Below are 13,560 nucleotides of genomic sequence, written 5' to 3'. Positions count from 1 at the left end.
ACCCAGACTACCCTTCCATGAACATGAGGAATCACACATTGCTGAATGAGTTCATTCTACGGGGAATACCTCAGACACAGGGACTGGAGGCTGTACTCTGTACTGTCTTCTCATTCATCTACCTCTTCACCCTACTTGGAAACTTACTCATCCTTGTAGCAATTGTTTCTTCCTCTACCCTTCACATGCCTATGTATTTCTTCTTGGGACTCCTGTCTATTTTTGACATATTGTTCCCATCTGTAACATGTCTCAAGATGCTATTGTATCTCTCTGGCCAGAGCCCAGTCATCTCTTACAAGGGATGTGCTTCACAGCTCTTCTTCTATCACTTATTGGGTTCTGCTGAAGGCTGCCTCTGTTCTGTAATGTCCTATGATCGCTTTGTTGCCATATGTCACCCACTGAGGTATATGCTCATCATGAAGCCTGGAGTCTGTGTCAGCTTGGTCGTGGTAGCCGGGTTGGTGGGTTGTCTTCACGCCACCATTCTGATGTCCTTTGCCTTTCAGTTGTCCTCCTGTGGCCCCAATCAGGCGGACTACTTCTTCTGTGACATTCCTGCTGTTTTACCCATGGCTTGTACTGACAGTGCCCTGGCCCAGAGGGTGGGTTCCATAAATGTTGGCTTTCTGGCTTTAACACTTTTGATCAGTGTCTGTGTCTGCTGCACTCGCACTGGGATTGCCGTCTTGAGAATCCATTCAGCAGAGGGCAGGCAGAAAGCCTTCTCCACCTGCAGTGCTCACCTCATTGCAATCCTCTGTGCCTATGAACCTGTAATCATCATCTATCTGAAGTCCACACCCAACCCCTTGCTTGGTGCCATGGTGCAAATATTAAATAATATTGTCTCACCCATGCTGAACTTGTTAATCTATTCCTTAAGGAACAAGGAAGTGAAAAGGTCCCTGAAAAGAGTATTCCGAAATGTTTTACTTACTATCTGTGAATAAATTATGAGATATTATTGGGAATAAATGTTATAATTAACATTATTCTTTGTCTCTTAATTCTGGATAAGGAATCCAAAGGGCATAGCAAGCACTTGGAGACAGATTTCTTGTCCCTATAATGGGTAGCCAACTTTTCCTGGTTGAGGACAGAGAGGATCTGTAGCAGTCCAAGAAGTACCCTTCAGTAGTTCCTCTCTGTATAAATCAACATTCAATTTTACCTTATTTTTTTGCCCTAATTAAAATGTAATTTTTCCTCTTTTCTGCCTATAAGCATTTCAGTTCTTCCATCTTGTGAAGAGGAAGGTTAGCTAACATTCATAGAGCATGATCTGTCTTCTGGGCATTGTGATGAGCATTTCATATACATCATCTTATTAAATCTTCACCCCTATAAAGTAGATTTTACGTAATGTAGAAAAGAGTTTTGAGGATTAAAGTCTTCAAATAATGAACCCAATGTTACGCATTAAGCATCAAATCAGACCTCAAACTCAGCTCCAGTTAACTCCAAATCACCTCCCTGCTCTAGATTCCTGTACCACACAACTGCCCTAAGTGACCTACTTGGCAATTTACTCATCCTAATTACTTCTCTCATGATACAAATAAGTTGTTCGATAAATAACTGGTAAAATAAGTACTGACAGAGGTTATGTCTATATACAGTCAGCCCTCAATATTCATGTGTTCTGCCTTTGTGAATTCAACCACTGCGATTCAAAAATATTCAGAAAATAAATTTTACAAAAAAGCAAAACTTGAATTTGCCTCATGTGAGTACTCCATTGAATTCATGTGCATGAAATGGTAGTAGGCATTGTACTAAGTATTACAAGTAATCTAGAGATGATTTAAGGTATACAGGAGGATGTGCATAGGTTATATGCAAATACTACACCATTTTAAATAAGGGACATAAGCATATTTGGATTGCGGTATTTACGGGGGTCCTAAAACCAATCTCCTGAGGATACTGAAGGATGACTGATTTGACTTTATTATTATCTCCACTTACTCTATTCTATTACCAATTGTTGTCACCTGTAGATGGTGGCACTGAGATACAGCAATAAGTGTCTTCCTTGTGTACTACATCTAGTTATGCTAAAGCCAGCCCTAGACCCAAGTCCTCTTAAGTCCTGCTGTGTCATCGTTTTCCTACTGCACCGCACTGCCAATATATCAAAATACTCTTTAGTGTGAACGCAAGGGGAAAGTCTTTCCATCCAGTGTTGTTGAAGAGAAGATGGTCTAATTATGGGGCTTAATTAGCAGGCTTATTTGATTCTCCCAGCAAGTTACATTTTGTAACTTAACTTCCAACAAGACTGGAATTGATAACTGTTTCTCAATTTTCTCAGAATCTAAAGTGAAAGAAAGGGTACTATTAACTGGGGATCCCACAGACATGCCAGCTCCTAGTTTCCATGACATTCTAGTTATTTGTAGTTCTTCTATTCCATTTGTAGTCTCCAAAGTTCCCTTTCTATTTGAAACCAGTAAACAAAAACAAGTAAAAATCTCTAATAAAAATGCTTACCTTACAAATAGCATGAAGCTAAAAGGATAAAATGATAAAGTGAAGCTCCTTCAAGCATAGTTAAATGGTTTTAGAGCACTAGGAGGATTCTAGGGCTCCTCCTAAGTTGATTGGCAAAAATCCATGATGCCACAGCATCTTATTCTCACACTTTGCGGATGCCTATCAGAGACGATATGCTGGATTCAAATAACCCTAGTGTTAGTTTGCTGTTCTACTAATGCAGGATATTTGTAGAAGTATCTACATGTCATGATATCTGGTAAAGCCTGACTAGTGTTTAGGGACAGATATTCAACACACTGATACTTCTATAATAGATTTGTTTTCTAGACAATGGAAAGTTTCATAAAAGTAGGGATTATGTGTGCTTGCTCATCACTGTATCCATAACACATAGCCCAGTGACATAGTAAGCTTCCAGTGTAGGTTTGTTGAATGAATGAATGGATACCTCTTTACCTATTCAAATTATGATGCAATTGTATATTTATTGATACAGAGGAATATGTGTGAAATAATTAAGATACGGAATAATACTATGTCTGAATTTAAATATACATTCATGTTTAGGTAAAATTGATGATATATAAAAAACAAAATCTGAATGACCAACTTTTTGGCTTTTTCTAAATTAGTGTTGCAATGACTGGCACTGAAAACAAACACTAACCATTTAAATCTTTCCTGGATCTAAAAGCACACAACATGAGATTTTATTTAAAACACAAGTGCGCACACACATAAACACACACAGACACACACAATCACTTTTTAAAATCTTACCTCATTAACAACAACAGCAGCAAAACCAAATCACCTGATTGAAAAACGGGTAGGGGACTTAAATAGACATTTATCCAAAGAAGATACAGAAACGGCAAATAAGCATATGGAAAGATGTTCAATACCACTACCACTAAGGAAATGCAAAATAAAACCACAATGACATATCACTTCACTAAGGATGGCTACTATTTTTTAAATTACCATAGTAATAAGCTTTGGCTATGATGTCAGAAATTGGAACCCTTGTACACTAATGATGAGAATGTAAAATGGTGCAGCTGGTATGGAAAACAGTATTGTATTTTCTTAAAATAGTAAAAATAGAATTACCATATGATCCAGCAATTCCAGCTCTTGGTATACACACACAGGAAATAAAAGCAGGGTCTTGAAGACACATTTGAACACCCACATTCCTAGCAGCGTTAATCACAATAGACAAAGGCTGAAAGCAACCCAGTATTCACTCAATGAATAGATACACTAAATGTGGTATATACACACAACAAAACATTATTCAGACTTAGAAATAAAGGAAGTTCTGACACATGCCACAGCATGGATGAACCTCAATGTTGACATTATGACATTATGCTAAGTGAAATCAGCCAGTTACAAAAAGACTGTATAAATCCAGTAATATGAGGTATCCAGAATAGTCACATTCATGGAAAAAGAAACTAGAATGTTTGTTCCCAGGAGCCACTGATGTTGGAAGGAAATGGAGAAGTTGTTTAATGGTTGTAGAGTTTCAGTTCTGAAAGATGAAAAAGTCCAGGAGATTAGTTGGGCAACAGTGTAAACAGTTAAGCAACAATGGAAATATACTTAACATTACTGTACCTTATATTTCAAAAAGCTTAGGACGTTACATTTTATGCCTTGTGTATTTTACCACAATTTTCTTTTTCTGAGACAGAATCTTGCTCTGTTACCCAGGCTGGAGTGCAGTGGTGCAATCATGGTTCACTATAGCCTGGACTTCCGCGCTCAAGAGATCCTCCCACCTCAGCCTCCAGAGTAGCTGGGACTACGGGTGTGCATCCAACACTCAGCCAATTTTTGAAATTTCTTTTAGAAATGAGATCTCATTATGTTGCCCCCAGGCTGGTGTCAAACTCCTGGGCTAAAGGGATCCTCCCGTATTGGCCTTTCAAAGTACTGGGCTTACAGGCATGAGCCACCACACCTGGCCTACATTTTTTTTTTAAAGGTTGCTTATGCAGTTTTCACACATTCTGTGGTTTATTAGTTATCTCCTTTTTCCTATAACTACATCTACTTTAGTTGAACCCTCCCAAATCACTGTTTCTTTATATTTTATACCTCCACTTGGTGTGGGGAGAGAGTTTGAGAAATGTAGTCAAAGGTAGCTTTTCAGAAGATCTGCCTAGAGTAATAATCATAAGTTACCATTAATTGAGTCCTTACTCCTTACCAGGCACTGTGGAATTGCTTTTTATGTATTATCTAATGTAATCTATATACGAGTTCTATGAGATCATTTTACAGAAGATGAAATGAGATGAAGGGATGTTAGGTAATTTTCTTCAAGACACACAATTAGTATGTGGATGTAAATGGGCATCTGTCTCAGATCTTCATGCAGCTATGCACAATACAGCAAATTTGTTGAAACTTTAGAATAAACATTTGGCCTTCCACACCCCCCAAAAAAAACTTACCCTAACTTTTTTTTTTGCCATTCAATCTCTCAGATGCGTGAAAGCTCATCTGAGAGAAAACTCATTTGTAATAAAATATTCTAATCCCACAGAGTGGGGTGCGATCATGCTCCTTCCTATCTTGTTACTATCCTCTGTTGGTTCTAATCCTCTGGGTATTCCCAGAAGATACCTGTGTGGGACCTTATCTGATAATTGAAGTATGGTTCATAGTGCACATTCAGGTAATAGAAACGTAAGCAGAAAATGAAGCTTTGTTCTGACATTGTCACATGAGGCTAAAGCAGGGTCTTAATCTACACACATTCTCCGTAGCGTTTCTCTGCCCTAGTGACTATCTTTCCTCTTTTTTTCCTGACCAAATAACTCAAAATTCTAGAGCCCAGTGATCTTCCTTATTTGTCTCCCTGAATGTGTTCTTGCGCCCCACAACTGCTCTCCTGACTCTAGCTAGAATTATCTTTCACATTCTCTCTTCCACAATGTACCGAAACGCAGTGCTGCTTAAAACTGTCTTGCATTTTCTTAAGCCTCCTAATGTAGGGATTGCAATCTTTAAGGAGCAGAGCCTTTAGTCATCATGTGCTTTTCTGCCTCTCAAGCTTTATCTCAATTTTTTCGCTCTCTTTCCTCAAGTTCTTCAAATATACTGTACATCTTTCCAGTGAAGGCTTTGCACATGCTCTTATCCCTCCCTAGAAAGGTTTTCGCTTTCAGATCTCAGCTGGGATAACATTTTCTCGGGGAAGTCCTCTTCTGCCTTCAAGGAACATCAGCTAGCCATATAAATCCTGATGTGAATACATATTTAATTTACTGATCTGAAAGAGGAACATGAGTAGGATACAAACACTCTGCCACAATAGCTTTTCAATCAATCCACAGCACTTCTTCCTAGCCCTTACCACCTTAAGTAATTATCATTTCTGTATGTAGGATTATTTGATCAATGCCTCTCTTCTTCTACTAGACTGTAAGCTCATTGAGGACAGAGACCACGGCTAGTTCCTGTTCACCAGAACATGGCTGTTTTTGTGTATCATCATAGCTCTGATAAGTTTTTGATCTAATAATGGCCAAAATAACCTCAATAAAATCTCTAATTTGTTCACATAAACTTTTCTCCTCTTATAGCCTTTTCTTGCCTTTGCCTTTGCTTAACTTCTTATCTGCTTCAGATTTCTTAAACATTATTGTAATTAGTTGTAAATCACTAAAATCCTTCCCTCCATCATGTGTTCCTGCCCAGTCTTCAGTGAGCTCACCTGCCTGTTCCATTCATGCACCCACCCTGCTATGCTGTTTTAGAGAAAAATCACAAACCAAGCAGGTCAGCAACCCCACAAATTTATTATTATCTATCCCAAGTGTTTGCTGGTAGTTTTATTACTTTTCTTCTACAGTATTGATCCTATTTCTTGCTAGAATGCCTCTTCATGAGTTTGGGGTCTCAAAGTTCTACTTAACTTGTAGGCTGTCACTCACAAAGAACGAAAATCGAAATCACCAGCAAATGGAGAATGAAAAGATCAGCAAGATCTCAACATTCCAAATCACGAAGTTCTCTGGGAAATTGAGTGGAAAATGTGACTTAAACCAAGCCTAAGTGGAGACTCTTCCTTCTAGGCTGAATTGGAGACAGCAGGACCTGCGGCCCAAGAGCTACCTGATGTATTCCACCTGTCACAGGGAGAAAGCTGAAGCCAGGAGAGAAAGGAAGAATGATGGTGTCCCCCACTAGTTCTCTGTACTCTTTACCCTTCCTCTGTCCAATATTGAAAGCCTAGGTCAAGAACACCATGCCATCATTTAGTTTTCTATATGACTTTTACTGTTGAGCACAGTGCTGTATACATTGCAAGGCTTTGTGAATGATTATTAGTTTTTAATAAACTAAATTTCCTGCTGGATAATTTTTTTTACATGATAGCTTTCCTAATGTAACCTTCATCTGTTGAAGAAAATTGAAATCCTGAGTACATGGTTTTGCTGTGTAAAATTAAATGAAACAAAAATTTAAAAATGTACATTTCTTTGCAATCAGTATATTGAAGGGATATCTGCTTGCTCGTGTTCATTGCAGCACTATTCCCAATAGCCAACCTTTCAATCTCTAAGTGCCCATGAGTGGATGAATAAGTACAGAAATTGTGGTATATCTGCACAATGGAATATGAATGGAATATGATTCAACCTTTTTTTTTTTTTTTTTTAAGACAGAGTCTCGTTCTGTCACCCAGGCTGGAGTGCAGTGGCACAATCTTGGCTCACTGCAACCTCCTCCTCCCGGGTTCAAGCGATTCTCCTGCCCTAGCCTCCTGAGTAGCTGGGATTACAGGCGTGAGCCACTGCGCCCGGCCGATTCGTTTGTGATAGTGTAGATGAAACTGAAGGATATGATGTGAAGTGAAATAAGCCAGATACAGAAAGACAAATACCACATGATCTCACTTTTATGTGGAGACTAAAAAAGTGAAATTTACAGAAACAGAAGAGTTGAATGATATAATAGTTATCATTACCAGGTGGGATGGGGTGGATGTTGGTGAAAGATACAAAATTTCAGTTAAACCAACGGAATAAGTTCAAGATATCTAATGTACAACATGGTGATTATAGTTAATAATGTACACTTAAAAGTTGCTAAGAGAATAGATTTTAAGTGTTCTTACCCCCCAAAAAAAGTATGTGAGGTAATGCATGTTAATTAGCTTGATTCAGCCATTCCACAATGTATACATATTTCAAGCCATCATGTTGTACACCTAAGTATATACCAGTTTTATTTGTCAGTTAAAATAAAGTTAAATTTTATTAAATATAAATATTTAACATGCTCAAGACACATATAGAATCTACGTTTAACACGAAAATTGATCAAACCTTGAAACTTGGATTTAAAATGCAGACAAAATACAACTTGCAATGATACTTTTGTTGCTTATGATAATTGAACTGCAAGCAGTAATAAGAAAACATTTTTTTTTTTTTTTCTAGACAGAGTTTCTTTTTTGTTGCCCAAACTGGAGTGCAGTGGCGCCATCTCTGCTCACTGCAACCTCCGTCTCCTGGGTACAAGCCATTCTCCTACCCCAGCTTCCCACGTAGCTGGGATTACAGGCATGCGCCATTACTCCCAGCTAATTTTTGTATTTTTAGTAGAGACAGGGTCTCACCATGTTGGCGAGGCTGGTCTTGGACTCCTGACCTCAGGTAATCCATCCTCCTTGGCCTCCCAAAGTGCTTGGATTACAGGTGTGAGCCACTGCAACCGACCAGAAAACATTTTAGTTACTGTATTGAAGTCTTTCCTGCCATGATCTGATCACTATTTCTTCTGTAACAGGTATTGTCACTGAGAACATTTAACCTTTGGGAACGTAGAACATGAGTGTTTTTACATGAGTTTAATTAATTTACCATCCCATTAATTTAGCAAGTGCCACTTTTATTCTAAAGCATTCTATTTGGAGATCTAAAACAGTCCATGGCATTTGACTTCCCTGAATACATTTTTTACCAGACCGGGTAAATTTCATGAGATATTACTTGCTAGTTAAACGTTTATTTCCTCTTTTTTTTTTTTTTGCACACAGTATTTTTTCAAGTTAGTCATGTTTCAAAACATTAAAGATAATCAAAGATAAATAGAATGGCAGAATTACTGAATATTCTACTCTCATCGTTTGCTAGATGTGCAGCAAAACAGTTTTCTTTTCATATAAAAATTCCAGATGTATTTGGAATAGTGTAACTACCTAAACATTCCTTGAACACTGAAACTTTGTGACCAAAAGTCCTAGAGAAGACACCAAGTCTAAACTCCCTCCAGGTTAAGAAAGTGATTTAACTTCTTTGACCCTTACTTTCCTCATCTGTAGAGGACTTCACCAGAGTTTTGAGGTTTCAATAAAACTGTAAAATATATTTTTCTGCCAGATAGCTTACATGTTTTTTGAGCAGAGAGACAATGTCTAACCCACCTCACCTACCCCCAACCTTTCTCCTGGCAAATAATCAATGCTGACAGATGATTGGCACTCAACATTTGTTAAGGTAAATGTATATGTAAATAAACAAATGAAAGAATGTATTCAGTGAGGAAGTTTGTATTCCACCTCAACCCCTAATATGTATTGAGTATTGAAGGTATTTAACTCGGAAGCTTTAATAGATGTCAAAGTATAAGGACAGATACTTCAAGTGCTAGCTTAACATTATTTTTGAACTCCCAGCATATTTCTTCTGTCTTTCTTTTTTTTAGGATTTTTTTTTTTTTTTTAGTTATACTTTAAGTTCTATTGTACATGTGCACAATGTGCAGGTTTGTTACATATGTATACATGTGCCATGTTGGTGTGCTGTACCCATTAACTTGTCATTTACATTAGATATATTTCCTAAGGCTATCCTTCCCCCCTCCCCACTCCCCACAATAGGCCCTGGTGTGTGATGTTCCCCTTCCTGTGTCCAAGTGATCTCATTGTTCAATTCCCACCTATTAAGTGAGAACATGCGGTGTTTAGTTTTCTGTTCTTGCGATAGTTTGCTGAGAATGATGATTTCCAGCTGCATTTCTTCTGGCAACACCCCTTTTCCCCTCCCCACTCCCCACAATAGGCCCTGGTGTGTGATGTTCCCCTTCCTGTGTCCAAGTGATCTCATTGTTCAATTCCCACCTATTAAGTGAGAACATGCAGTGTTTAGTTTTCTGTTCTTGCGATAGTTTGCTGAGAATGATGATTTCCAGCTGCATTTCTTCTGGCAACACCCCTTTTCACTCCCTGCTGGAGAACTGCCCATCTCCATCCCACCGTTTAGCCTGTACCCTGCTCACAGAGATCGGCATGTGACTCAGCCAAGGAAGTCAGAGTCCAATCTTGGGGTGAGGCACACAGAAGCAAAGGTAGCTGAGGTAGAACCAGCTGATGGTGATGCCCTGGGGCTGCTCCATGAATTGTAACAGCTAAGGTCCCTCCAGCTTCCCTACTTCTCACCCTTCCTGGGCCTAGTTTTCCATTAGTTTCTTTAGTTCTCTAAGCTACCCCAGTTACTGTTGCTCACAATAGTCAATTCTGTTAATACTAGGTAGGAAAATAAGGTATAATTTATTTATTAAAAAAGTATGCACACATGAAACGCAGTAAATATAAAAACACACAATAAATATGTGTGATATATGTGTCAAAGGAATGTTTAAAAATATTCTTCCACAGAAGTATATTTTACAAAGGAAATGATAATAATCAGGCTCTCTCTCTCCCTTTCTCTTTCCCTCTCTCTCTTTTCTCTCATTCATTTCTAAGGTGTAATTATACCAAGCAGTTAATTGCTCTCTTGCTCAAAAAGTTCCCTGAGTTGAGGGATTAATACCCCAGGGAAGACCAAGGTTATTTAAAATGTCCTGTATTGAGGAATGATTGCAGTTCCTAGAGTTAGACAGGAAATTACTGTAAGGCAGCTGATGCATATTTAGATTTGTGGCATTCTATTTGAAACTGGTTCAAAAGAAAAAGAATTAAAATCACCTACTTGTAGACTCTAGGCTGATTGGGATTTAGGCACAAACTTCTTCCTTCTGCTGGGGAAGGAAAGGAAGACAACACTCACAAGCAGCAGACAATTATGTTCCCTGCTTCCCATGTAAGTGCACACATTTTGTCCTTCACTTTTTATCTTGGCTTTCACTCTCTTTCTCCCTTCACAATCTCCAGGAAAAAAGAGAGAGAGAGAGAAAGGGAATCATCCCAGGTAATAGAATATATGAGTTGATCTATAATCTATAGATCTCGCTGCCGAAAAAAATTAAAACAAGTAGAAAAATATATTCGCTTTTTTTAAAGTATGAAACTGGGAAAGGAAAGGAGTCTTTACTACTGCTACCCTTGTACCTTCTGCTGCCACAAAATTAGGACGTGGCTTAACTTGGGTCTGGTTAGACAATTACAGACTTTGGAGACAGAAATGAAGTCTATCGGTTACTCATGTGCACTGAATTCAGGTGACTGCAGAGGATAAGGTACTTGTGTTTGTAATTTTCTGTTCATTAAGAGCTATCTGAGATCCTTCTTTTGAATAATTTCTCACTGTCGACCCTCATAGCCAGGGAGACAATGAGGGAAAGATACTCTACATTTTGTATACGTCTTACGGAATTATAAATAACTTTTGGAGAGTTACTGTAACCAAATTGTCTTAGATGAATATAAGAAATTTGGATGAGACGTTGTTTGTTATAAAGACATTAAGTATTTACATTTGTCCTTTTAGAGCACGTGTAATTTATGCTATTTAACGGTAAATATGAAGAATGGCAGCAACGAGACTAGTCACGCAAGCCTTCTTGGTGAAATTATTAAATGAGAGGCATCTGCATTTAGAAACTGCACTGCAGTCTTCTCACTTACAAGTGGGAGCTAAACAATGGGCACACGTGGACGTACAGAGTGGAATAACTCTAAAAGTTGATTTGGATGGGAGGGGATGGTGAGGGAAGAAAAATTACCTATTGGGTGCGATGTACACCATTTGGGTGATGGGTGCGCTATAAACCCAGACTTCAGTGCTTGGCAATATATCCATGTAACAAAATATATTCATGTAACAAAAATGCACTTGTACCTCTTAAATCTGTAAAAATAAAAAGTTACAAACAAGAAAAGAAACCACTGCAGAATGATATCCAGTACAGAACAAAGCAGGCAGATCAAGATGATTCTACCAGGAAGCATTCCTCTGTAAATATCTAGATCTCTTGCTTCTTTTCCATTTCATTGATCTAAACACAGGTAATTTACATGCATATTAAATTTAACCACCTATTTCTTTTCACAGACACCCAAGAGTTGATTCCTCCCCAGGAATGAGAAATCACACAATGGTGACTGAATTCATCCTTCCGGGAATCCCTGAGACGGAGGGCCTAGAGACAGCCCTTTTATTCTTGTTCTCCTCATTTTATTTATGCACCCTCTTGGGAAATGTGCTTATCCTTACAGCTATCATCTCCTCCACTCGGCTTCACACTCCTATGTATTTTTTCTTGGGAAACCTCTCCATCTTTGACCTGGGTTTCTCTTCGACAACTGTTCCCAAGATGCTGCTCTGCCTTTCGGGGAACAGCCATGCTATCTCATATGCGGGCTGCGTGTCCCAGCTTTTCTTCTACCACTTCCTGGGCTGTACCAAGTGTTTCCTCTACACAGTGATGGCCTGTGACCGCTTTGTTGCCATATGTTTTCCTTTGAGATACACAGTCATTATGAACCACAGGGTGTGCTTTATGTTGGCCACAGGGACCTGGATGAGTGGCTGTGTTCATGCCATGATCCTAACCTCCCTCACCTTCCAGTTACCTTACTGTGGTTCTGACAAGGTGGGCTGTGACTTCTGTGATATTCCTGCAGTGTTACCGCTAGCCTGTAAGGACACATCCTTAGCCCAGAGGGTAGGTTTTACAAATGTTGGTCTTTTGGCTCTCATTTGCTTTTTTCTCATCCTCGTTTCCTATACTTGCATTGGGATTTCCATATCAAAAATCCTCTCAGCAGGGGGCAGACTACGAGCCTTCTCCACCTGCAGCGCCCACCTCACTGCAATCCTTTGTGCTTATGGGCCAGTCATCATTAACTATCTACAACCCAATCCCAGTGCCTTGCTTGGTGCCATAATTCAGATATTGAATAATCTGGTAACCCCAATGGTGAATCCACTAATCTGAATAAGGATGTAAAATCAGCCCTGAGGAATGTATTTCCCAAGAAAAGCTTTGCTCTGGGAAATAAATGAGAAAATTTAAAGCTTTGTCGGATTTAAGATTTTGATTACATTTTAAAGTTTGATTCTCCGTTCCCTAAGGAAATTTCCCATCTACTGCCGCCAAGGCATGTTGAAATGAAACGTACTCCTAATCAATCTACTACTTAACCTTGTTGTTTTAAAATATATGCCTGTTGATATATTTCCCTATACCTTAGAATTATTACTATTATTTTTTTCTTTTACTTTTGGAGGGCTTAAAGATAAGAATAAGAAATAATGTGTAACTGCCGCACTCCAGGCTGGAGTGCAGTTGCGTGATCTCAGCTCACTGCAACCTCCGCCTCTCGGGCTCAAGCGATTCTCCTGCCTCATCTTCCCGAGTAGCAGGGACCACAGCTGGCTAATTTTTGTAGTTTTAGTAGGGCCGGGGTTTCACCGTCTCAAACTCCTGGCCTCAAGTGATCTGCCCGCCTTGGCCTTCCAAAGTACTGGGATTACAGGCATGAGCCACTAAGCCCAGCCTAGAATTAAATATAATTAATAGAATAATTTAACAGACATTGCACCTTTTTCTTTCTTTCTTTCTTTTCTTTTCTTTCTTTCTTTCTTTCTTTCTTTCTTTCTTTCTTTTTCTTTCTTTTCTTTTCTTTCTTTCTTTCCTCCTTTCTTCTTTCACTTTCTTTCTTTTCCTTCCCTTCCTTCCTTCCTTTCTCTTTCTTTCTTTCTTCCTTTCTTTCTTTCTTTCTTTCTTGCTTGCTTGCTTGCTTGCTTGCTTTCTTTCTTTCTTTCTTTCTTTCTTTCTTTCTTTCTTTCTTTCTTTCTTTCT

General features: G+C 38.8%; 2 protein-coding genes across 2 annotated transcripts; both read left to right on the top strand.

Annotated features, from left to right (window-relative positions):
• The first annotated feature begins 17 nt into the window (after window positions 1-17).
• LOC105501229 (olfactory receptor 148-like) lies at window positions 18-956 on the top strand. The gene has a single exon (XM_011927052.1). It carries the CDS (start codon window positions 18-20, stop codon window positions 954-956), a length of 939 nt encoding a protein of 312 aa, XP_011782442.1.
• Window positions 957-11,835: 10,879 nt separating this feature from the next.
• On the top strand, window positions 11,836-12,693 carry LOC105501169 (putative olfactory receptor 10D4). The gene has a single exon (XM_011927015.1). It carries the CDS (start codon window positions 11,836-11,838, stop codon window positions 12,691-12,693), a length of 858 nt encoding a protein of 285 aa, XP_011782405.1.
• Window positions 12,694-13,560: the final 867 nt, after the last annotated feature.

Source organism: Colobus angolensis, unplaced genomic scaffold, assembly GCF_000951035.1.
Source record: "Colobus angolensis palliatus isolate OR3802 unplaced genomic scaffold, Cang.pa_1.0 Scaffold7, whole genome shotgun sequence".
Lineage (NCBI taxonomy): Eukaryota > Metazoa > Chordata > Mammalia > Primates > Cercopithecidae > Colobus > Colobus angolensis.
The sequence above is the reverse complement of the archived record's forward strand: the minus strand, read 5'-3'. Positions and strand labels throughout refer to the sequence as shown.

What these genes read in the sequence shown, in the direction of transcription:
- LOC105501229 (XM_011927052.1), top strand. Translation starts at nt 18, where the DNA reads ATGAACATGAGGAATCACACATTGCTGAATGAGTTCATTCTACGGGGA.
- LOC105501169 (XM_011927015.1), top strand. Translation starts at nt 11,836, where the DNA reads ATGAGAAATCACACAATGGTGACTGAATTCATCCTTCCGGGAATCCCT.